This window comes from Podarcis raffonei, chromosome Z (assembly GCF_027172205.1).
Source record: "Podarcis raffonei isolate rPodRaf1 chromosome Z, rPodRaf1.pri, whole genome shotgun sequence".
NCBI lineage: Eukaryota > Metazoa > Chordata > Lepidosauria > Squamata > Lacertidae > Podarcis > Podarcis raffonei.
Genome location: NC_070621.1, coordinates 12,935,465 through 12,960,947, shown reverse-complemented (window position 1 = coordinate 12,960,947; position 25,483 = coordinate 12,935,465). Strand labels below are relative to the sequence as shown.

Sequence of the window (25,483 nt, the reverse complement as noted above, 5' to 3'; positions counted from 1 at the left end):
CAAATGAAAGCAACCCAGTTGTATTCTGGTGCTTGGAAGCAAACATTTTGGTGTATCAGAAATACCTGATTAGAAGGCAGTGTCAAGGGAACAGTTTATGTACTAAATAACAGTACCAGCCACACTCCAAAGCTGAAATTTACATCAGGTGACAAAAGGGCCCCGCACTTAGTTGGGACAGGTGAACTGAGATTAATGCATCTAATGCTTGTATTAAGCACGCATGGTGCGAGTCTCATTGCTTTTCAGTAGTTCAACTCATTCAACTATATCACAACTTTCAGTTTTATAACTCCTAAATGTTTTAAATTATATGGCCCACAGAAGGGTCTGACTTGGTTGCATGATATTACTACTATACATAATATGCAACCAAGTCAGATCCTTCTGTGGGCCATATAATTTAAAACATCTAGGAACACAAATGCCTAGGTATCACTTTTTCTTATTAAAAGTTGTTTACTTCCTTGTACAACTGATAGCTCTGACACACCTGAAAATCAGGGGCTGCTATGTGGAAATTTAGCTAAGGAAAAGGAAGTCCTGTATTAGCAGAATCCAAACATTCTATCAATCAAACCATCACCACACATGTGAGATTTCTTTGTGAAAAGAGGGTGGGGAGAATGAAAAGACATGAATTCACATCAACAATGTAGGGCTTTATTTTGAATGCTTAACCTAGAGACTGAGTTATGACTTTATTAAAAAGACAAAGTATCTGAGAAAAATCAGAACAATTATTTCGTTGTACAAATTCGTTTACCTGTACGAGGTTTTGCATTTTAGTTTAAATTCTAAAAAAATAAAGCAACGGGTGGAGGGAGATCAGGGGCAGCCATTAACACCATTTATTTATGCTGACAAAGCAAAATACAAACCAGGATGTTTTTTTTACATCTTGGAAATGTATTCACTAGCAGGGCTCGGACAGTCCCATCATGCACACCAAATACAACTTTGCTGCTGAAATTTTTAAAAGCTTATTAAAAACAATAGCCTCCCCAAAGTCAACCCCTTGAATGAAAGATCAGACTAGTTCTGATGTTTTGCTGTTCAGATTTATTTAATTAAAGGGAAAATGCATGTTCCTATTTTTTGAAAAGGAAAAAAAAGAACTGAACTAAAAAAAAAAATCACAAGTACTACAAAACAGGTAGGTGGGTGCTCAGAGACATTTCAAAAGCTGGCAAGTAAGGTAAGGTAGGGATAAGAGGAGGGAGAGAGATTTAAATATGCACCCCTATTGACAATATACAACACATTTAGATAATTTAAGTATATAAAAGGCAAGAGGCAGCATTTCAGCAGCAAAGTGCTAAAAGGGTATGTCACAAAAGAAAAGGGCAAAGCCACATCTCAGAGGAAATACGGTGTGGTTGTTCTTGGGGGGATCACACGTTCTGAGTCTGGAACTGCACGGAAGAGCTTTGGTTCCCTTGTATTTACATCTTTAAAGACCATGATTGAGGCAATATTTCCACAGCGATAGCAGTAGTTCGGAGCAGACCACACTGTGACCAACTTCTCATCAAACATAAATTTATAACCTTCGTGCACCAGCTGGTGGGCTCGGCAGATGAGCTTTAAGTTGTTGATATGGACAAACTAAGGTGTAAACAAAAAAATAAGGAAGGAAGTTAAGGAAAATATTTACAGTAAAAATGTTGGAGGTAGTGTGCACACACACACACACACACACACACATGCACGGACGCACACACATTCTATTCCACTGACAAGGAGCCATGGCAACACTACAGAAGCCCAGCACAAAGACACAGAGCAGGCGGCGGCGATGTTCTTTCTCTCATCCTAAAGTCTCCTTTCAAATACTCTCTTGTTCTCTCCCCTTAAACTCTCAGTTTCTCCTTAAGACTTGATGCTTTTAAAATGTGATCCTGAAAGCCGAACGCAATCTTTAAGAATATGTTAACAAAACCAGGCAGCAGTGACACAGCACTAAGGCACTTTCAATATGAAGTAACATGAAGTGCAACCATTTTGATTACTGTATCCAGACATCCTACACCAGTGTCGTATTTTCCAATAAAATATCCCCGAACACAAGATTTATACTATATAGCAGTGTGTTGGAAAAGAACCTAGAAGATGGGAGTTTGAATACCCACTCAGCCATGAAGCTCACTGGGTGCCTTTGGGTGGGTCACAGCCTCTCACCTTAACCTACCTCATAGGGCTGTAAAGGTAAAAGTAAAGGGACCCCTGACCATTAGGTTCAGTCGTGGCCAACTCTAGGGTTACGGCGCTCATCTCGCTTTATTGGCCAAGGGAGCCGGCATACAGCTTCTGGGTCATGTGGCCAGCATGACTAAGCTGCTTCTGGCGAACCACAGCAGTGCACGAAAATGCCATTTACCTTCCCACCGGAGCAGTACCTATTTATCTACTTGCACTTTGACGTGCTTTTGAACTGCTAGGTTGGCAGGAGCTGGGACCGAGCAATGGGAGCTCACCCCATCGCAGGGATTCGAACCGCCAACCTCCTGATCGGCAAGTCCTAGGCTCTGTGGTTTAACCCACAGCGCCACCCGCATCCCTTTATAGAAGAAGAAGAGTTTGGATTTGATATCCCGCCTTTCACTCCCTTTAAGGAGTCTCAAAGCGGCAAACATTCTCCTTTCCCTTCCTCACCCACAACAAACACTCTGTGAGGTGAGTGGGGCTGAGAGACTTCAAAGAAGTGTGACTGGCCCAAGGTCACCCAGCAGCTGCATGTGGAGGAGTGGGGAAGCGAACCCGGTTCCCCAGATTACGAGACTACCGCTCTTAACCACTAGACCACACTGGCTCTGGGTGGGGATTAAATCAGGAGGGGGAGAACCACATATGTCAGTAACCCTGACCTCTTTGGAGAACAGGTGGGATATAATAAAAATAATAGTACTATTAGCACTTGTACCCCCAGCAACATGAATAAGATGGAATGGGCATGCCCAATCTTAACTTGCCTCGTGCAAGTAACAGGATATCAAATGCAACAGTTGTGTGAAGCAAAAGCAGAATCATAAAATGAAACTGTTCCTAAAACGCAAACCTGTTCTCTGAGGGAAACACCGTCTTAAACTCCCCATCATTTCTCTTTCTCGGGCAATACTTTCTGATTGCAGGCCAGAGTCACTGCCAGAGACATGGTTGGGAAACTGGGTTTTCTTACCTCATTTGTGACTTTTGCCCCAAACAGCCAGCCTGCACCTCGGGGACTTATGGCCCAGGTGTCCACATCTTCTGGGTCAGACCAAACAAGGTCACAAAAAGCTCCTTTGTGTGGGATCTCTTGGTTGCGCTCGATAGTCCGAATCTGGTCCAGTGTTTTTATGTCTGGAGACAGGCCCCCATGTACACAGAGGATTTGCTCATCTATTAACTTGAAGGGAAAAAAGACAGAAGGCGGAGATGTTATTAGGACCACAATCCTGAAATTAAAAAAAAAAAAAACACCTTTGGTAAATGTATAATTAGAGAAACAGAGACAGAAAGTCACTTGTTATTCACTTAAAAGAAACCCCTTACCGCTGCTACTGTGAGCATGTCAAAAACTTTGGTGCAGTATCTCCAGGCATTAGCATTACCATATTTGGTTTGGCATTCATCTATTGGAGAAAGAAGTAGGGGAAAGAGTGAAGAGAATAATGTTTTAGTGATCATAATTTCTCAGACTAAACTAGACGGGTTGTAGGAACAACAGCGGAGATAGGAGCTCCCATGTTGACTGAAAACCCAGCATTATCTGTTCACCTAATCACTCATTTAATTTGGGTTGCATCCAAAATTCATTATATTCACAACCTTATAAAACAGATTTAGCTACTTTAAAAGTTTTATCCTAACTGGTTCACATTTCTTGAATAACTTGAAAAAATGTGTAATCATTTAAATCTATCATGAAGAAAGAAATGTTCAACGAGCAGATGAACATGATTTTTACATCAATTGTGAGACTTCGAAAGATATTTCTTTTTCAAAAAGTATATTAAATAGTATTGCATGCCCAGCATCACTCAGCATGCCCACAAACAACCTGCTCCATTTCGAATCCAATACTCCATTAGACAAATCTAATTAAGCCATATTCTTCCTTCACACACAGTTGCAGATACAGGTCAAATCAGTTGTCCATATTACAACATATTTTTAAAGCACTGTTCATTCCCCGCCAGAATCCTGGGAACTATAGTTTACTCCTCAGAACAGCAATTCCCAGCAGCCTTAACAAACAACAATTCCCAGGATTCTTTGGGTGGGTAGGTACACTTCAAAATATATTGTGAGGAACACTAACACAGAATCTCTATTTCTAGATCTTAGCACTACGCATCACTCTAAGATTCTAAGGACAGCTTCCTACATTATAAAGCAGAAGCTTATGCTTGTTTTAACAACAAACCCCTTGTTCACAATCCTTCTAAAAATGTTCCAAACTCTACAGGAAGGGCCAGGGACTTTTTCAGCCCAAGAGTCAAGGCCTTTTTCAGCCCAAGGATCACATTCACATCTGGCAAAGTTGCAGCAGCCACAGCCAGTGATGGGTGGAATCAAGAGGCAAAAGAAGGTGGAGCAATTAAGGTTGTTTGTTTACTTTTGTACAGGAGGCTAGTTTCTGCACACATTAACACACCCCTCTCTATCCTCCATCCAGACAAGCAATAATTATTGTTAGTGTTAAAGGACAGGCAAGAAGGCTCAATAAGGATGTGAAGCAGGGAAGGTTAGCTGGATGGCCTGGGGTGAGTCTTAAGGTCCAAACATGAGAGGCTTGGAGGCCACATCTGGTCCCTGAGCCAGAGGCTTCACCACCCTTGTTCTACAGCTTCTAAGAGGACAAGCCAACTCATCACGGGCTTATGTTGATTATAACTATGAAACTGAAGGTAGGGTAGGAAGAGAACTTACCATAAAATCCATACACTTGAGTTATCTGTCTGCTCTCATGATTCCCACGTAAAAGTGTGATGCGATCAGGCCATTTTGCTTTTAGGGCAAGAAGATAGGTAAACGTCTCAAGGCTATAATAGCCTCTGTCTACAAAGTCACCCTGAAAAGTTAAACAACATTTTACTATACTGCATGACATGAGACACTCAGGCTGCAATGTTACATGCACTTGAACTCTGAGGCACTTGTATCAGACTAAATATGCATAGGACTGGGCTGCTAGCCTCTGCTTGCTTGCTTGCTTGCTTGCTTGCTTATTGATTGATTGATTGATTGATTGGACTGTTTATCCACACTTTGCCTTTAAGGTCCCAGGGCACAACACAGCGACATAATTATACAATTAAAGAAAAAAGAAAAGGAGGGATAGTAAAACAGCTTACATACTATTATAAAAACAAGCAATCCCCTTCAGAGGAGTCAGTAGACCAGGTACTTTTTTTTAACTGGGGCAGCCCCCAAATTGTGGAATTTCCTCCCCAATAGGGCTGGGCAATATCTGGTTTTCAGCATTGTGATGCATCAGCAGCTAAATACTGTGATATAATAATATATCATAATATCTGAAATGTATCTTGGCTGCTTCTTCCCACCTTAGGCAAGGAAGAAGCAGCTGAGATACCTTGCCCAGCCCTACAGATGAGCAAGCGCCCATACCACTTCAGCTCATGTGGGCGTAGGGGCTTCCTCGAAGGCACACGCAGGCAGGCACAACAAGGGGGGAGACACAAGCAAGCACACAGAGAAAGAGAGAAAGGGAAAGCAGACACACACGGGTGGCGTGTGGAGAAAGAAAAATACAGTGGTACCTCAGGTTAAGTACTTAATTCGTTCCGGAGGTCCGTACTTAACCTGAAACTGTTCTTAACCTGAAGCACCACTTTAGCTAATGGGGCCTCCTGCTGCCGCTGCGCCGCTGGAGCACGATTTCTGTTCTCATCCTGAAGCAAAGTTCTTAACCTGAAGCACTATTTCTGGGTTAGCGGAGTCTGTAACTTGAAGCGTATGTAACCTGAAGCATACCGTATTTTTCGCCCTATAGGACGCACCAGCCCATAGGACGCACCTAGATTGGGGGGGGGGGGAATAAAGGGGAAAAATTATTCCCCCCGAGCTTCCCCGCCCCTAGCTCCCAGAACAGGAAGCTCTCCGCAAGCCCGAGCTTCCCCCTCCCCCAGCCCCCAGAACGGGACCCAGAGCCATGCCGAAGCTGCGTGCAGCTTTGGCATTGCTCTGGGAGCTTGAGGGGCTGGGGGAGGGGGAAGCCCTCCACCAGCCTCCAAACCAGGTCAGGAGTTTGCGGGGCTGGCGACGGGAAGGAGCAGGCTTCTCCCCCCCGCCAGCCTTCTAACCAAGTCTGGGGACAGCGGGAAAGGTACGCTGCGCCTCCCCGCTGTCCCCCGAGTTTGCGGGGCTGGCGACGGGGAGGAGCAGGCTTCTGCCCCCCGCCAGCCTTCTAACCAAGTCAGGGGACAGCGGGATGGCGGCGTTCCGCCTCCCCGCTGTCCCCCGAGCTTGTGGGGCTGGCGGTGGGGCTCTCCTGAAGCCTGGAGAGCGAGAGGGGTCGGTGCGCACCGACCCCTCTCGCTCTCCAGGCTTCAGCAAAAACCTGCATTCGCCCCATAGGACGCACACACATTTCCCCTTCATTTTTGGAGGGAAAAAAGTGCGTCCTATAGGGCGAAAAAATAAGGTATGTAACCCGAGCTACCACTGTAGCAGGAAACTTGGGAAAGAAGAGGCTTAAGTGGTGCAAGGTTTATTTATTTATTTTCTAAACTTGGAATAACCCCATGGCAGAATGCCGATCAGAGCACCTACCAGCATGCCTAGAAGTGGAAATTAATGGTGTTGGCGCCAGAGGAAGTTCCCAGTCTACGGCTGCTCTGTGGTTTGCTGCCCCCTGCAGGAGGCGGGTGGAGCTGACCCGTCGGAACAACAGACAAAAGCATTCTGGCTTGGCTTCATAAGTTTTATCATCAGGGCAAATATTTTGAACCAGTTGTTATTAAACTGGTTTTCAACTATCTATCACAAAATAGCCCAGGCCTATTCCCCAGAGAGATGCATTTGGCTTCTTCACCATACAGTTTTCAGTGACTGATGAACACTTCTTTACCTTGGTGTTTGACAACTGAAATGTGCATTTTTGGAAATTGTTCTATTTCTGTGACCCCAATCTGTTTTAACTGTTTTTAATTCTGAATTTTAACTTGCTGTCCTAGAACCTGCTGGTGAAGGGTGGGCAATGAATTCAAATAATGAATGATAACAGGGGGTGACAATGATTGAATCTAGGACAGTAGTTCTCAAAGGGTGTAGTCTACCTTTAGGTAGACTAAAGGACAATCAACATTTGACTAAAGGACACTAAACATTTCAGTGTTGTGCAGCATAGTATAGTATGAAAATATTTTATTTTAGCTGAAGGATATGGAAAGATATCTTTTCAAAGCAAGAGCATCAAGTGCTACTGAGGACCATCCTAACTGAGATCCATAATTGTGCAGGAGAATAGTATTGACTATTCTTTTACAGTTCTCCTTGACATATTGTTGGGAACAGGGATTTTCAACTCTGACAAATACGAAAGATCATAAAAGAGAAAGGATTCTCTGTGCTGTTAAGAAGAGGAAGAGTTCGGATTTGATATCTCGCATTATTACTACCCGAAGTGGAGTCTCAAAGAGCCTAACATTCTCCTTTCCCTTCCTCCTCCACAACAAACTGTGAGACTGAGAGACTCCAAAGCAGTGAGACTAGCCCAAGGTCACCCAGAAACCGCATGTGGAGGAGCGGAGACGGACACCTGATTACGAGTCTATTGCTCTTAACCACTATACCACACTACTGATAAAATGAGCGTGCCTCAAATTAGGCCTAATATAAATAAGATTACCCAGCAAAAGAAAGCTCATACCGATGACTTTGTATTCATACCTAAGGTACTATGAGGCTCGTTTATAATTATATTTTGGGAATGATTCATGTTCTTATGTAGCTGTTTTGTTTTATACTTTCTGGATATCCTGTGATCATATTATAAAGTAGTTGTGTTCTATGTTATAAACCCGGCACTGCTAGGAGTTATTTCTTTTTGTTTTCCAATATATTTCTTATGAGCATGAGCAAATTTTAATTCTGATGTAGGACCTTTGATGTATTAAGCATGTGCTCTAACACTGAGCTATGGCCCCTCACAAGTTCTAGGAGCATGACGGTTAAAAAAACTGTACTTGCAGAAAACCACAACCTCAGCCCTTCTACTATGGCTCATATAAAATACATTTCAAATGTTCTGTTCATATTCAGAACCTCTCCTATCTCAAGTAACTGATTCATGCAAAGTAGGAATTCCCACAATAATGAAAGTTGCATCAATAATAATAAGATACCCCCTCACAAAGAAACAAATCTCTTCCTCATTGCCCTGAATAGAATTTGAACCATTTTCTACTTCTACCAGTTTTGCACAGCGCTGAGCAAAGGTTTGAAATTTCAGGAACATGAGCAATCAAGCACTTCAGTCCAAGCCTTCCTTAATTAGATTATATTTTCTGAGATGGTAAAGAGAGAAAAAAAGCAGAGGCAAGACACAGCAAGCAAGGAAACAGGACCCAAATTAAAACATACACAGAGCTCCCTGCTTTACCAAGTCATGGATGCACTACATTAAAAAACATGCTAGTTATTTTTAGAATTTAATTTGTACATACCATAAATATATAGTTTGTGTCAGGAACCTGACCTCCAGTTCTGAACAATTCACATAAATCATAAAACTGGAACACAAAAACAAAAGGAGGGAAGGCTTGTATCATTAACATTGTGTGATAAACCAAGAGGATAACAAATTCAACAAAGAATGGCATAACTTTATAGAATACAGTATATTAAAGAACACTGGAAAAATTGTAAAAACTCTAGCAGGATTGATAAAGCACTTGTAATTTAAAATGACAAAGGATAAAAATGAAGTACAGTATAATAATTTGGATAAATGTCATTAGATGCAGTTTAAAAAGGAAGATAAATTTTGGAAGCCAAGAGAGGGGTGGGGGGAAATCAGGGGGTTCAGGGAACCCCATAAAGGTACTGATATGGACTATGGTTTAATGTAAACAAGTGTGTGTGTAAAAAAATTTTTTTTTTGAAACTCTGAAAATATTTTTTTTAAAAAAAACATTCTGTGTTAAACCCAAATGACTTAAAACGTCCCAAAAGTTATGAACTTTCAGTTTTTTAAAAAACAGGTGGCTCTGAAAGGCATCTGAAGAAAAGGCACAGACTGGACAGACATAGGTGTGTTAGGGGACGTTCAAGTGTTAGAATCTCACATTCAAACAGCTAAAATGCTACTACCAGCTTGATCCTGGGGTTTACCTAAACTGTTTGATGCTGAATCAGTGCAAGGCAGACAATACCTGAACTATTCCTGATAAATATTCTGTGTTTAATTATGGGCCTTGGTACTGCTTTCAAAAACTAATGTTAATATTTGTTTTATGGTTTCAATGGTGCATTGGGAGGAAATAAGTATTCCACGCATCACTAAGTGATGCTCTCTCTACCACGCCCAACCTCTTGAACAACATTTAGTTCTTGCAAAGTACACCTAGACTATCACTTCTAAAGCACTGCAAATGCACCACCCACAACGAAATACTGCCATAACTTTGTAACATGGCATCACTGCAAGAACTCTGTTTCTCTATTTTTTAAATCTTGCAATGCAAATCATAAGCAGCACCATTGGTTTTACTACAAGAGTGCTGATCTAAAGGAAGCCTTTGATTTAATCCTGCCAGCTTCCTCTGGGCACAATATCTATAACCTTTGAACAGAATTACTTCTGTATTAGAGGCTTCAGGGATAATACTCCTGTTAATGTTAAGCAGTTCAATTAACTGCAGTCTAAAGGCCAAGAACCAAAACTATGTAGCCTGGTTATTCAGAAAATGATTCAAGGCGTCAACTCAGGTGGAATCTACACACATATAAAAAAACGCTGTAAAAATGCATTTAAAAAAAAAAGTTTTGAAAAATATATTGAATTTGCCATAGCTCACCCATTGCCATCTAATGTCTTTACAACACACTTAAAATATTTCATTTGCAGCTATGCAGCTGAGTCCCCATTCTGCAAAGCTGGATTACTTGTTTGTAGGGGGAAAGAAATGAATAGATCATGCTTACTTCCAGAAAATTAACACACTTTGCTCTTGAGTACACTCAACCAACCGTCACTTCTGAATTTTGTGGAATGTATAGTATTATCATTATGAACAAATGACAACAAAAACATTTTCTTTCAAGGTATAAAAAAGGGAGGGATATTGCATTGCTGTTTCCATGTCCCCCTAGTGAATACTTGCACATTCTTTTACAATGCAAAAGATTGTTTGCAAGTGTCAATCCTTTATTCTTGGAGGGTATAGCATCAAAGGAACAATCCATATAAAACTCCACCTGTCCATGTATGTCACCGCAGACTGTAACTGGTGTAGACACTGGCTGCACATTAGATTCTTCTAGAAGAAGGTCACAGACGTAGTCACACAAGCGCTACAAAGAGAGAGTGCATTTTGGTCATTAATACAGGATTTCTCTGCATTATGGTCATCACAATGGCACATAGCCAGCTAACAAGGTTATGACCATGTCAAACCAGAAACTTGTGAAAGGGTCAGCTTTGTAAACATGTACATTGAAGTTACTAACCCACAGGAACTTTAAGCAGCTGTCTATAGACAACTGTGGTGGTGGTGTTGTTGTCGTCGTTTAGTCATGTCCGACTCTTCATGACCCCATGGACCAGTGCACACCAGGCACTCCTGTATTCCACTGCCTCCCTCAGTTTGGTCAAACTCATGTTAGTAGCTTGGAGAACACTGTTCAACCATCTAGACAACTGTAGTTTGTAAATAAAAATCCTCTACAAAACTGTCCTTCCAGTTTACCTGGTGGAAACTCTTACTTCCTCTAGGAAATTAGGTCACACATCTCAGCAGTTAATCCAACTGTGATTTTATTTCCTGTTAATTAAAGGCTTCTGATCTGTGAAAGAGCCAGTTATCCCAGATTTTATCTACTTTTCTCAGAACTCTCAAATTTCAATAGGTGGCAAAAGGAAGATAACAGCAGATCAAACATAAATTGACCTCTTGAAAACAATGGATTCACAATGAGGGTTCACAATGTGCGCAGGTCATGATTCGCCGCTTCTGCGCATGACGTCATTTTGCGCGTCTGCACATGCGGCAAAACCCGGAAGTAACCCTTTCCGGTACTTCCGGGTTACCACGGGGCCAGTGGAAAAGTACAAGCTAAGCTTCCTTCCAAACCAAGGCCTCACCTGAGTAAAACCTGAGGGATTTACAAGACAAAAGGTGTTGATGGCCCATCTAGGAGGTATTTTGGACCTGGGCAGACAGAAGGTTCCCAGGGTAACTGGGCATGAGGTGATAGGAACAGGTGTTCTGGGAAGAAAGAGCCATCTTGGGAAGACTGGCTCAGCAGAGAGTGGGTGGCACCCAGCTTTTGTAACAATATGTTTTGTGTAATTTTTTACAGAAAAACAACCAGTAAAAAACAAATTCATGATAAAAGATGGGATCTTTGAAAAGACCAATGAGTACTACAGAGCAGGAAACAAAAGACTCTCAGGTGGTGCCACCCATTAGTACTGTTAATTCTGTGGATACTTCCCAGTATGCTTAGTGTCAGCACGTCTACTAGTGTTATATCTCATATCTCAATCACAGAAAAAAAACAAAAATCCGTAAGTACAATGATGACGATCTTCTGGCTAATTAATCTATGACGCCTGCTACGCTTCAATGCCATTTGGAGACAAAACACAACCACTACAAAAAACAAACCAATAGATTTTTTTCAAGATCAAACTTGCAGTTGAAGGGGCAAAAAGCCATAGGAAAAACTCTGGTGTGACCACTCAGGAGAATCAACCTTAGCTTCTTACGATATGACAAGAATCATTGCCAAAGCAGGAAAGGCTCATACTATAGGGCCAGCTATATGCAAATGAGTACTTGGTGAGTCTGCAGCTAAGGAAATCAACACAGTACATTGGTATCTCAGTATACAAACTTAATCTGTTCCGGAACTCCGTTCTTAAACCAAAACCATCCTTAAACAGAGGCGCGCTTTCCCTAATGAGGCCTCCCGCCGCCGGTGCCCTTCCACCATTCAGATTCCATTCTTAGACCGAGGTAAAGTTTGCAAACCAGGACACTACTTCCGGTTTTGCGGAGTTTTGTAAACCGAATTGTTCGTAAACAGGACTGTTCTTAAACCGAGGTACCACTGTACCTCTTTTGAACAACACTGTGAAATGAAGCATATATGATATGTCTGATTATATAAAACAGACTCTCATTTGAAGGGTCCAGACTTACAGCGATTCTTTGAATTACGTGATGCAGTATGATTTTTTCTGACGGACTCAAAATTTCCATGTGATCAGTTTAACAACTTTGCGCAGTTGTGTATGGTAGACTACTTAGCAGACGGTTTCACGTAAACACTCTCAACACAAGCTTCTAGGGTAGTGATGTGAATATTTTTTACGTTGAAGATAAGATTGAGGCAATGATTTAAAAATTATGGTTATGGGCAAGCTGAGAAGATGGTAGCCTCACTAATATTCCAACACTGGAGACATTTCTAGAGGCTACCGACAAAAAATTGATACCAGAAGTAACTATTACACCACTGAGCACCTGCATGATTTAGTGACTAGCTTCAGAGATTACTTCTCTGTATCAAATCCTGAAAACTCATGGCTATAGAATCCTTTTGAATGTGATGTACACCTACTTCTTCTTCGCCAAATCTTTATTAGGCATTACAAGTATAGGTAAAGGGACCCCTGACCATTAGGTCCAGTTGTGGCCAACTCTGGGGTTGCGGCGCTCATCTGGCCGAGGGAGCCAGCGTACAGCTTCCAGATCATGTGGCCAGCATGACTAAGCTGCTTCTGGCGAACCAGAGCAGCGCACAGAAACGCCATTTACCTTCTTGCTGGAGCGGTACCTATATATCTACTTGCACTTTGACGTGCTTTCGAACTGCTAGGTTGGCAGGAGTAGGGACCGAGCAACAGGAGCTCACCCCGTAGCAGGGATTTGAACCACCGACCTTCTGATCGGCAAGTCCTAGGCTGTATCAGCAGAAGAGCAAGATGCACTTGTTGACGTGACTAGTGATGATTCATTACAATCATTTTTCAAAGAATGTAGACAACCAATTCTGGGTGAAGGTTTTTGCTAATTATAAGAAGTTAGTTGAAAAAGCTTTGAAATATCTAGAAATTGGCTTGATGTTGAACCAGATTTGAGAATAAAAGTAGGCAATATTGAACTGAACATGGAAGGAAATTGGGGGGGGGGCAAAAGAGACATGATTTCTCCCATCACATTTAGGTTTAGTGTTTTGTTGGGAGCCGCCCCAAGTGGCTGGGGCAACCAAGCCAGATGAACGGCAAGGAAGCAAGCAAGCAAACAAACAAATAAATAAAATTAAGGTTTAGTAGCTGCTAGACATGTCATAATTTGTTAATTGTACTATACATTAATAAAATTAAATTTGTCTCCTCCCCCCCACAACTAAGTCTTTGCCATTTTTTGTTGTAATATTACAAATTTTACGGATATTTTTAATTATACCTAAAATGATTTGCTTATTAGGGATGCGAAAGTAGGGGGTCCATGGCTTGGCTTTTAAAAAATAGGGGTGCGCAGTAATTAGCTAATTGGGGGACCACTGATTAAAGTGTTTCAGCGGGTGCCCGTGTTGCCTCTACGCGCTGGGGCGGCTTCCGTGAAAGCGGAAGCTCAAGGAGAGCCCTACGTGGAAAGAGAGGGGAGAAGGGGTCCCCACCCGCCCCCTGCCCCTCCTAAGACCCAGCCTCCCCATCTCCTCTTACCTTGAGGTCGTTCTCGGGCAGGTACTTGCAAAGCCGCGCAATCTCCACATACTTGTCCAAGTCCAAAGGCGCCATTTTGGGAGGGCAGCTTTCTCGGGGGAGAAGGTGGGAGGTAGGAAAAGAGGGGGAAAAGAGAGAGAGAGAAGAGGAGGAGGAGGAGGAGGGTGCGAGGTAAGAAGAGAGAGAGGGCTGGAAGCGAGGACACGGCAATTCCTGATGGTGAAGCGGGAAACCCAATCCCTCGAATTTCCGGATGAAAAAAGGGCGAATGTCCCTTAAAATAAATAAATAAATAAGCGAAAGCAAAAAGTAAGGAGGACGCAAGAACGCCTCCTTCTCTCTTCCTCTCGCTCCCTCCCCTCCCACGGCGGGAGGGAACCCAAACCGGAAACGAGGGGACCCACTTCCGCTGGAGGTTCGAAACTCGACGTCGGGAGACTGATTTCCGATAAGATTGAAGACGACTACCGGCTTCTTCCTCCTACAGCGCTCTGAGGTGAATCCCAACCCCATTGCATTCTGGGATTCGTAGTCTGGCGCAAAACCTATAGCTCAACGCCACAGGGAGGTCGGGATGTAAAGTGGGTGTCAGACGGTGCTCTTTTGCCTTTGTTTACCTCCCCCACCCAGCAATTCTTTGTTATATTTATAAAAAGCCAGAATAAAAGGTAAAGGTACCCCTGCCCGTACGGGCCAGTCATGACCGACTCTGGGGTTGCGTGCTCATCTCGCTTAAGAGGCTGGGAGCCAGAATACAAGAACACAATACAGGAGACACACACGCAAATTCATCTAAAGGTTGATTCACATTTCATCAGTCCAATTATATAAAAATGTGCCTAGTACATTAGTTAAATGAGATCTGCAGTATGTATGTGTTTGTGTGCATATATGAATATTGTACATAAAATGCAGTTTACGCCAGGTAATAACCTCCACAGGGTTACATGTGTGTTGTGAGCAGGTTCCAGTCATGTTTTCTCTGGGGTGTATATGGGCAGTTATCCCTTACAAGAGCCAACATAGATGCCGAAATCCAGCATCACTTGAGCTCTGCGAGTCCAGCTTTCTACCAATTGAAGTGCAGTGTTTGAGGACCAGGAAATTTGCAGGGAAACCAAAATGCTTGTTTACAAAGCTACTGTACTACCAACCTTACTGTATGCTTGTGAAACATGGACCACTTAGAAACGCCATCTCCAACTCCTTGAAAGATTCCATCAACCATGTGTCCGGGGATGAACTGCACATCACTTGGGAAGACAGGTGAACTAATGCCAGTGTAGTGGAAGAAGCAAAGAGCACCAGTGCCGAAGCAATGATTCTTCAGCATCAACTTCGTTGGACAGCTCATGTTGTTCTGATGCCTGATTATCTTCTTCCAAAGCAACTACTCTATTCTGAACTTTAAAATGGAAAGAGGAATGCTGGTGGTCAACAAAAAAGTTTTAAAGATTCTCTCAAGGCAAATCTTTAAAAATGTAGTATAGACACCAACAACTGGGAAACACTAGCCTGCAAGTGCTGCAATTGGAGAACAGCCTTTACCAAAGGTGCCATGGGCTTTGAAGAGACTCAGACTCAGGATGAAAGGGAGAAACGTGCTAAGAGGAAGGAATGCTTGGCAAACCCTCACTGTGATCAACTCCCGCCCAGAAACCTATGTCCCCACTGTGGAAGGATGTGTGGATCCAGAATTGGCCTCCATAGTCACTTACGGACTCACTGTTAAAATCATGTTCATGGAAAACAATCTTACTCGGCTACGAGTGATCGCCAAAGAATAAGATATGAAATAAAACTGTTCTTGGCAACTGGTGTTCCTATTCTTCTAATCTTTTTTGTTATTTCTTTTTGTAAGTGCAGTGTTCCAGAACTGGCTATGCCACAGATTAATCATATCTGAGGATGGGCTAAACTAACTTATAGGTGCTGAGAGGAAAAAGTGAGGCTTTTCCTAGACTGCAGCAAAGAGGACTTAACTGGATGAAAGAAACAAATATTTTTAAACAAGGGATGGTGGCTGATGTGCCACAAATCATTTGTAACCCAAAGATCCTGAGAGCTGTCAACCAATTCTGTCAAGACCAGATAACTACAATGCACTCTATATGGGGCTTCCCTCATGTTTCATCCAGAAACTGCAGTCATTAAAGTATCTTTTACAGTGGTACCTCGGGTTACAGACGCTTCAGGTTACAGACGCTTCAGGTTACAGACTCCGCTAACCCAGAAATATTACCTCAGGTTAAGAACTTTGCTTCAGGAGAACAGAAATTGCAGGGGAGCAGCGCAGCAGCAGCAGCAGCAGCGGGAGGCCCCATTAGCTAAAGTGGTGCTTCAGGTTAAGAACAGTTTCAGGTTAAGAACGGACCTCCAGAACAAATTAAGTTCTTAACCCGAGGTACCACTGTAATTGACTCCTCTCTTTGGATTAATCTGTATTTGTGCTGCTTTTGTCTGGAATTCTGTTGTTTTTGTTGTAATTTTATATTTATTAAGCAGTTGTTGTGTAACCCACATGGGGACCACATGGTGGAGGGCAGGTAAAAAATGTTGGTCTGTATCTAATGTTAGGTACTGTATACACAGAGCATAGACCCATTGTAATTAATGGACAGGCCCATTGATTTCAGTAGGCCTACTCTCAGTTGGATGCAACTCCTTGTAAGGCATTTTAAATAAACAGATATAAATAAGAAATATTTTATATAAATATACATGATACACCTTATAAACATATTAATAGCAGCCTGGCCACCAGCAATCCCACATATCTGAAGCAAGAGGAAGTAAAGGCTTGTGTGATGAAATGGGAAGAGATCTGCACATGCTCATAAACGCTCTCACGTGGCCCTCTTTCTTTAAAAAAAAATAAGCGGGGAGAAAAGTATGCTGCACCTTAGAATGAACTGAGGAGGAAGAATATGCAATTTAAAAGTGTGCAGCGGCGGGGTGGTTTTACCGTGAAGCGCTGTCCGCTTGCACAGTAGCCACGCTGAGGTCGGAGCTGCTGGTCGTCTAGCAACGGACCCGGGGGCGGGGCGTCGGTTTTTTTTATCTCACCCCTCTCCCTCGGCCTGCATCCATGGGGCCGGAGCCGCGCTCGCGGACGGCGCTGCTGGAGCTGAAGCCTGGAGGAAACCCGGAGGAAGGCAACTGGTGCGTTCTCGAGGCGGGGCATCAGTGCACGTGGGATGCAATTTGAGGGAGTTGACGTGCAAAGAGAAACAGGGTGCGGGGAGGTCGGTTCTGAACTGAGGCGTGGGCCCCCTGGATCCGCTTCAGCCTACCTGGAAGGGGCAGCCATCGATCAGGGAGTTCTCTCTCCTGTGCCCCCCAGCAGAGGGGAATAGCCTTTCAAAGGGAGTATTAACTTGCGGAAGATGACGTGCAATAAGCAATCAAACTCTGCTTGCGGCCAGAGGCTTAAATTAATAATAGCCCTTCCTTTACAAGATTCTGCCTCCGATATTTACTCCTGCCTCCGATTTTATAGCGGATTTCTTGCGCGCCATTCATTTCTGCTGTTGCTTTCCTAGGTTGAATTTTAGACCGTAGGCTCCGCGAGGCAGGGCCCTGATCTCCTGCAGCCCTGTCAAATGGTCTGCACGCATCAGTGAGAATTCTTGCATTACTGTACTAATGAAAATACATAAGTAAATACTTAAAGAAAGAATTACAGTATTGTGTTTTGTAAAAAAATCCAATAAAAAGGGGGATACAACACCTACAGTGTTCTAATGCTGCTTTTGACAGGTTTTTATATTAATTGTATTGCCATGTTTATTTTATAGCCCATATTTTATTCAAAGCTGCTCATGGTGGCCCTTATAGTTCTCTTTCTTCCCGCTTTATGCTCAAAACAACCCTGTGAGGTAGGTTAGGCTGAGAGTGAAGGGGCTGACTCTAGGACACCCAGTGAGCGTCATGGCTAGGTGCAGACTTGGATTTTTGTTTCCCAGACCCCTAGTCCAACACTCTAACACCACACTTACTGTACATTTTGAATTGTAGTGTGGGGTATGGATCTTGTTTATCGCTGTAGGGGGTGGCAACCTTGGTAATTTATTTATTGGTAGTATTACCTTATGATTGTGTTGTGGCTCTTTCTTTTGAAATATGCAAACCTCAGTTAAAAACTAAATTTTAAAAATGTTGTGCACATCAACCTCCCCCAACCCTGGTGCCCTCCAGATGGTTTAAAGAACAATTCTCGTTATCCTCAAAAGAACATGACTGTACATCATGTTGCAGAAATCTGGTGTACCAGGGGGTGAGGATGCTATCCTGTATATTACTGTGTATTGTTTATTCGTTTGCCTATTATATTTATATCCCAGCTTTCTCCCAAGTTGGGATTCAAGGTTTTGAAGCAGCATTATAAAATACAAAGTAATAAAAACAAACTAGTTAGGAACAATAGTTTAAAATACATCAGAACACATTTGGAACCAGTAATTGAAATCCTGTTTGTCTTGACAACAGCCCAGTGGTCAGCATCGCCTGTACCTTAAGTTCCCAAAGGCCTGTCTGAACAGGAAGGTCTTAGCCTGCTGGTGGAAGGATAACAAGGAGGGAGCTCATCTAACCTCTCTTGGGAGGGAATCCTATCTAGGGGAGCAGCCACAGAAGGGGCTCTCTCTCCTGTCACCACCTAATGGGCTTCTGGTGTTGATGGGACAGAGAGAAGACAGTCTTTGCCAAGAAGGTGCATTTCAGATCTTCTGGATGACAACGACCCTGTTGGCTGGAGCTGATGGGAGTTGTAGTCCCAAATACCTGGAGGGCATCCATTTGGCAAACGCTGCATAGCATCTTCTGGTATGTGACCTCATGTAGGTAAAACAGCACCATCCACCCACAACAGGCTTGGAAGAGCTTGAAGTTTTTCAAAAGTTTAAAACTAACTTTTTTGGGGGGGGCAAGTGATTGGACCCAGAGAGGGCAAAACAGCTCACTAAGGGTGAACTATACACACTGAGCAAGGAATAATGACTGGCTTCTGAGAAGCAGGGAGGAGAAAATTTGGTGGTGGAATGGAGTATCCTGGAAGAGAGGCTCTCTGGCAGAGTCCATACTGCAGCATTTTGTTTCACTCTTGTATGAATAATAAGATTGGGGTATTCACAGTATTTTGCACATACACCCTCAATAATCCATAGAGCAGCCCAGCAAGGTTACCCAGCCTTGTTTTATCCCCATGTTGTAGATGGAGAGGCTGAGAGTGACTTCCCTGAGACTCTCTGACTGAGTTCATAGCCCAGGGTTACCCTGGTTCCCCGCTCATCCTAGTAGCTGCTACACCATTTATGCATGTTTGTTCGGTGGTGTTTACTCCTGGGTAAGTGTTCATAGATAGCATTGCAGGCTTAAAGAGACACGCTTCATCTTCTGCTCCACATGGAACAGCAGCCTTGCTGAGATCCCTTTTGCTTATTTCTCCATGCCAGGTATGCCCTTCTCCTACCTGGGGACAGTCCCTGTGCCCGTGTGGGGCAGAACTCCTTGTACCTACCTCCTGCAGAGCCAGGCTGCAGGAAAGGGAAAGTCATCCTTGTCGGGGGAGCAGACCCGAGTGGCAGTTTTGCCGACTCCTACGTCATGGATCTTGGTAAGGGCTAGAGTGTCATTAGAGCAGGAAGGAAGCATATGATATGTGGCAGAATTCAGCTTCTCAAGCAAACTGCTTTTGTTTTTTGTTTGTAAAAAAAAGCAAGTTCCTGGTCCTCATGGCTGCAATGCAGTAATTTTAGACCCTGGATTCATGGGGTTCTTTCTCCTTCTTTAGATGACGATCTGTATTTCTTCACCAGGTTTCCAAATGTGGTAAATCTGCTCCACTTCCCAGTGGGGAGGAGTTACGGTGGAGTGTGTGGCCACCCACTCCCCTCCGGGGGCAGGGGACTTTGTCTCCCGTTGCCTGGGGGGATCCCGGCCACGTCAGAGCCCGGCCAGCCAATCCGCTGGCCAGTGGGGTGTGGCCGGGGACAGTTTAAACTGAGGAGTGAGCCGGAGGACTTCCACTTGCATGGACAAGGCTCCCCCTACTGGTGGTTTACCCTTACTGGACTTCCTGCACAGCGGGCAGAAGTCTGATATAGTCAGGTCCCATCAATGCCTAAGCCAATACCTCTCACATTCTGTAATTCAATAACGTTGTTGCCAAATTTGCCCAATAACATAAACTTAATATCTGTGTCCTTGTGTGAGTTATTTTCCAACGAGGGGGTGGCTGCAGGGTCTCGACACGCAAAGGAGCCCTGTGGCATTTTGGTGCCCTGGACTTCTTCCAAAAAGCTCTGCCCTGATGGTGCCATTGCCATAGGGGCCAAACTTGGCTCACCAGTCCACTCCATTTGGCCCACCAGGCCATTTTGGGAAATTCCTGCCCATCCACCCTTTAGGTCCAGTCGTGGCCGACTCTGGGGTTGCAGTGCTCATCTCGCTTTATTGGCCGAGGGAGCCAGCGTACAGCTTCCGGGTCATGTGGCCAGCATGACTAAGCCGCTTCTGGCGAACCAGAGCAGCGCACAGAAACGCCATTTACCTTCCCGCCGGAGCGGTACCTATTTATCTACTTGCACTTTGACGTGCTTTCGAACTGCTAGGTTGGCAGGAGTAGGGACCGAGCAACAGGAGCTCACCCCGTAGCAGGGATTTGAACCACCGACCTTCTGATCGGCAAGTCCTAGGCTGTATCAGCAGAAGAGCAAGATGCACTTGTTGACGTGACTAGTGATGATTCATTACAATCATTTTTCAAAGAATGTAGACAACCAATGGGAGCTCACCCCATCGTGGGGATTCGAACCGCCAACCTTCTGATCGGCAAGTCCTAGGCTCTGTGGTTTAACCCACAGCGCCACCCGCGTCCCACCCTTTACCTGACAGCAATTGCAGAGAGTGCTGCTGCTTTTAGGTCCTGCTTGTGGGCTTTGCATTGGGGCATCTGGCTGGCCTCTGAGCAGGGGCAGACTTTGGTAATCTTTGGTAATATGGTGGGCTGAGTTATGACAAAATTTGGCACACTGAAATGGACCATCTCAATTTTGCTCTCCCTCTTTTGGCGCCCTGTGTATGGGAAGCCCCCACACTGCCCGAAATCAGGCGCTGCTGTGAGAACAGGATGCTGGACTAGATGAGCCCCCTTTGGCCTGATCCCACTACCAGGCTCTTACATGTCTTTCTGGCTCCCAGATGCACACTGCTGGACGGCACCTGCCTGGCGGGGTCTCTTGCCGCGGTATGAGCATGCCACCTTCATTCCCACAAGCTGGCCCACGAGCCTCTGGGTGTTTGGAGGAGCCAGTGAAACTGGGAACAGGAATTGTGTGCAAGTTCTGGACCTCCGTGAGTATTAGTTATTTCCTTTTCATTTTATTAAAATGAAGTATTTGGAGTATTTTTTCTTGGAGTATTTTTTTTTAAGATTTCAAACATGCAGCTGTCCAGGTTCTAAATTTATTCATATCCAATATTTGCATCTCACTATCCCACCAAGGAGCTCAGAGCAGCAAATATAGCTCTCCTGAGAATGGTTATCCTCACAACAACCCAGTGAGATAGGTTAAGCTAGGAGAGAGTGATTGGTCCAAGTTCACTTGGCCTTAGTCAGGGGGTTGAACTCTAGTTTCTCAGGACTTAGTCCAACAATCTTACCACTACACCACACTGGCTATCTGTTAGATGATGAAAATAACAATAAAACTTATTTCAGAGTGGTAGCTGGGTTATCGTACTGCAGCAAAAACAACAGTATATTGTGTCACCTTCTATATCTAATAAATTTATTATGGCATCAGCTTTTGCTTCTTTAGATGCATGAAGTATTATCCTGAGTTACTGCACTGGTGGGTCAGAAGGTGGAATTGTGAGATCGGAAGGAAATAATATGTAGAGATGGTGATAATTGTGTTTTAACAGTGGCCATTGACATACACACAAAATAGTTGGTTTATAACATCCTAACATCCAAGCCATTGGTCAGCAAACTGGCACATGTAATTTGATTTAAAACCCGCAAAATGTTTCAATTCAGTCCCTAACTTATAGCACTAAATCTCTTGAGGAACTACAGTTCAGTAGTTTCAAGTTCTAGTTTCTCTTTGACATTCCTTTGAATCAAAATACCACTAAATTAGCCTTGCATTTAAGCACTTGCCTGGTAACCAAAGGGACTAGGAATTCCATTTCTTTCTTCCACATGTGACGTGAAATTTGCACCCACCCTCATTTTCTGTGCCTATAATTTACTTGTGTGCAATCCCCAATTTTTCAATATTGTAGCTTAGCTTACAAATATTTTTGTTTTCCATATTAGAAGCTGGAACGTGGATGAGCCCTAAGGTGAGCGGCACTCCACCATCCCCTCGGACTTATCATACATCCTCAGCAGTGATTGGGGACCGTTTATATGTATTTGGAGGAGGTGATAAAGGGGTGGATCCAGTCAAAGACCAGCAGCTTCACATCTTTGACTCTGGTAAGCTTCCTCTGCTCCTGTGCAGATATTTCCCAAACCAAATGTTTAGCTGATTCCCCTGGGCCTGGCAGCAGATGGAGCAAAGTAGGAGTTGAATCCTGTTAGTCCTACTTAGAGAAAACCCATTGAAATGGATAAACATGACTAATGTAGGCCTTTTAACCCTATGTGTGGGAAGCAGGGAGCAAGGCCCTTGAGGTAGCTGTTGCTTCATCTTAATACATTTCTCTCTTGCCACTTGTAGCCACTCTGACATGGCTGCAACCAGAAGTTCGGGGCGACCCTCCTGCTCCTCGACATGGCCATGCCGTGGTGGCTGTCGAGAACAGGCTCTACATACATGGCGGATTGGCTGGTGATACCTTTTTTGATGATCTCTTCTGCTTTGATACAAGTAAGTACTCAGTGGTGCAAACTTTGTGGAAAGGGATTCTTATCTTCCCACCTTGCCTTAAAAAAACAACCCATAGATCTTTAGCTTTTAGAAGCCACGCATTATAAAACCTTAAAGGCTAAGAATGTGGGAAATACTGGTACTGTAGTAACCTGCAGGCTGTGTTACTACAGAATTGTGGTACAGCCTTAAGAGGTAGTATGGGGTAGTGGGTAGTGTTTGACATGATCCAGGAAGACGAGGAATCAGATCCCCCCTCAGATCTCTCTGGGTGACCTTAGGTTAGGCATAATCTCTCAGTCTAACCTACTGTGCAGGGTTGTGAGGATACAAGGGAGGAGAGGGGAGGATAACTGTGTATGCTGCCGTAAGTTCCTTTATGGAAAGGCAGACATTAATGTGAAAAATAAATTCTAAATACCATTTAGCCTTTCTTTGATTCCTATTTTACAGGCATTTCCCATCTGTTTAAGCCACCGCCCCCAATAATCTTTGCTGTCATTAACAGCTAGAAACTTAACATTGAAGTAACTGTCCCAAACTCTTTACCAAATTCATTTTCCTGTTGCAGAATCGCTGAATGTGCATGCAGCCCTCTTATGTGTGTTTCAAGCTCAATTTGCTTAAGCTTTGCACCTGATGAGCACTGATGTGGATTGGTTTAATGTGCTTGCAGCTGAAATGAAGTGGGAGACCCTGTCAGCTACTGGATCTGTACCAGCAGGGCGGGCAGCCCACTCAGCAGTTGTGTTTCAGGGCCATTTGTATATATTTGGTGGAATGGACCCAACAGGAGCACTGGACACAATGTATAAATATCACATAGGTGCGTGTTTCTTATGATATCTTTGCTTAGCTTCCATTGGAAACATTATACTGGGGAGTCCTCTTTGTGTATGTGCCATTGCCAGCAATTTTGAGATGGCAGCCCCAGCCATGTAACCTCCCCACATGACAACCTTATCTGAAGCTAGTAGTGGCTGAATCTGATGGGAGCTGTAATCCAAAACAGAGAGTGCTTATGTGGCCTCTGATTATGTAGTGTGACCCCCCCCCGCCCCAGATTATAAACACTGTCACCACATACTAAAGGGAGTGGGAGTAGTAGATTGGAGGTCGTGCTCACCTGTTGCATGAAAAAGGTCCCAGGCTCAGTCCCTTGAGTCTGCAATTTTTAACAAGATGGAGCATCAGGGAACAAGGGATATTGAAACAGATTTGCTTGCAACCCTGGAAAATTGTGGTCAATTCAGAGTAGGCACACCTGGGCTCCGTGTGCAAAAGAAATCTGATATGGAATAAGGCAGCTTCATGTTTATCAAAAGCATCTATAGCTCAGTGAAAGAGGTGTTTTGCATGCAGAAAGGTCCCAGGTTTAATCCCAAATATTCTCCAGTTAAAAGGATCTTTTGCAGCAGGTGATAGGAAAGGGGCTTCTCTCTCTCTTATCTCACTAGTGGAAACCTTGAGGAGCTGCTCTCAGTATTAGGCAGCAGTGGGCTAGATCAGGAATAATAGTATGTAATTTATTATTTTTACCCAACCCATCTGAACTTGTGGCTCTGCAATATGTTGCTGAACCCCCGCCCTTGGCCATGCCGGTTGGAGCTGATGGAAGTTAGGAATCCAACAGCATCTGGCAGGCCATGAGTTTCTTACTCTTGGTCTAGATAGGAATAGTTTGAAAGGTGCCTAAGAGCTGCTCAGTGTTTCAGTGTTCCATAACCCTTCTGGTCTAAATAGCCCCACATACTGTTCTCAGTCAGGAGCCTGCAGGCAGGAATTGTGCAAAACTGCAGTCTCCCCTTTTTGATTCCAAACAACTGGTTTGCCATATCCTCCAAAAATCTTTCTTTGCTGCTTTTAAAACCATACAGCTGGCAGCCGTCACTATTTACATGTATGTCACTTAAAATGTTAAGAGGGAAAAGAGATCCCCAATATTTCCACTCCCTGTAGAAGCTTCAGGTCTAATTTTCCAGCTCTCTTCAAGATTGACAAATAATGTTTTAATTTACAAGATTCCCCCCTTTTTTGCATAGTTTTCTATTTATTTATTTTTAACTGCAGAAAAGGGACATTGGACAAAGTTGGAGTTTAAAACTCCTGTGCCTTCTGCTCGTCTGGACCAGTCTATGTGTGTTGTTCCATGGAAAGTGTCTTCCAGTGAGGACAGCAACAGGAAGGAAGGAGCTGGAGGCTCTAATGGAGACAATCTATCTCAAGGCTGCCCAGATGAACACTTGTGCTTAGTGTTTGGTGGAATGGATATTAAAGGGGAAATCTACAAAGACAGTGCTGTAACTCTTCTTAAGTAAAATGTTTTAAATAAATGTTTAATAATCTAAATCTGCCTCCCTCCTTGTAATGCAAGACAATCCACATTTTGTGCCGGAAGACTACAAATTAAGTGTGTGCGCATATTTCTGCCTCTTGAAAGTTTCAGCGTGTCCAGTGGCTGGAATGGCTGGGAAAGGAAGGGGAGTGTTTAATAAAATACAAGTGAGTTGCCCTCCTTTAATCAAATTTGGGTGGTTGACTGCTTCATATTACTACCATGGAAGTGAAATAAGACCCTCAGAAAATGAAATGTGTAGTTTCTACAGGCACTGAACCCCAAATGGTGCTCTCCTGCCAACAATGGGATGAATCAGGATGTGTTAGAAGAAGCTAATAAGAATTAGTGCTGGAGGGTTCAGGA

The 25,483-nt window shown here is 43.7% G+C and overlaps 2 protein-coding genes across 3 annotated transcripts; one reads left to right on the top strand and one right to left on the bottom strand.

The window, feature by feature from the left end:
* Positions 1-1,210: 1,210 nt before the first annotated feature.
* PPP6C (protein phosphatase 6 catalytic subunit) lies at positions 1,211-14,273 on the bottom strand. The gene is made up of 7 exons (XM_053374373.1): positions 13,904-14,273; positions 10,426-10,521; positions 8,673-8,738; positions 4,915-5,056; positions 3,535-3,614; positions 3,179-3,388; positions 1,211-1,608 (listed from the first exon to the last, which is right to left on the bottom strand). The coding sequence occupies exons 1-7, from the start codon at positions 13,976-13,978 to the stop codon at positions 1,360-1,362; spliced, it is 918 nt and encodes a 305-aa protein (XP_053230348.1). The 5' UTR covers positions 13,979-14,273; the 3' UTR covers positions 1,211-1,359.
* Positions 14,274-16,772: 2,499 nt separating this feature from the next.
* On the top strand, positions 16,773-25,131 carry RABEPK (Rab9 effector protein with kelch motifs). 2 transcript variants are annotated; one of them, XM_053374385.1, is made up of 8 exons: positions 16,773-17,065; positions 19,116-19,247; positions 19,357-19,517; positions 21,104-21,256; positions 22,227-22,388; positions 22,633-22,782; positions 23,459-23,608; positions 24,853-25,131. In XM_053374385.1, exons 2-8 carry the CDS (start codon positions 19,216-19,218, stop codon positions 25,098-25,100), a joined length of 1,056 nt encoding a protein of 351 aa, XP_053230360.1. In that variant the 5' UTR covers positions 16,773-17,065; positions 19,116-19,215; the 3' UTR covers positions 25,101-25,131. The 2 variants fall into 2 exon arrangements, with proteins under 2 accessions (XP_053230360.1, XP_053230359.1); XM_053374384.1 differs by lacking the exon at positions 19,116-19,247 and having other exon boundaries at positions 16,774-17,065.
* The last annotated feature ends 352 nt before the right edge of the window (positions 25,132-25,483 follow it).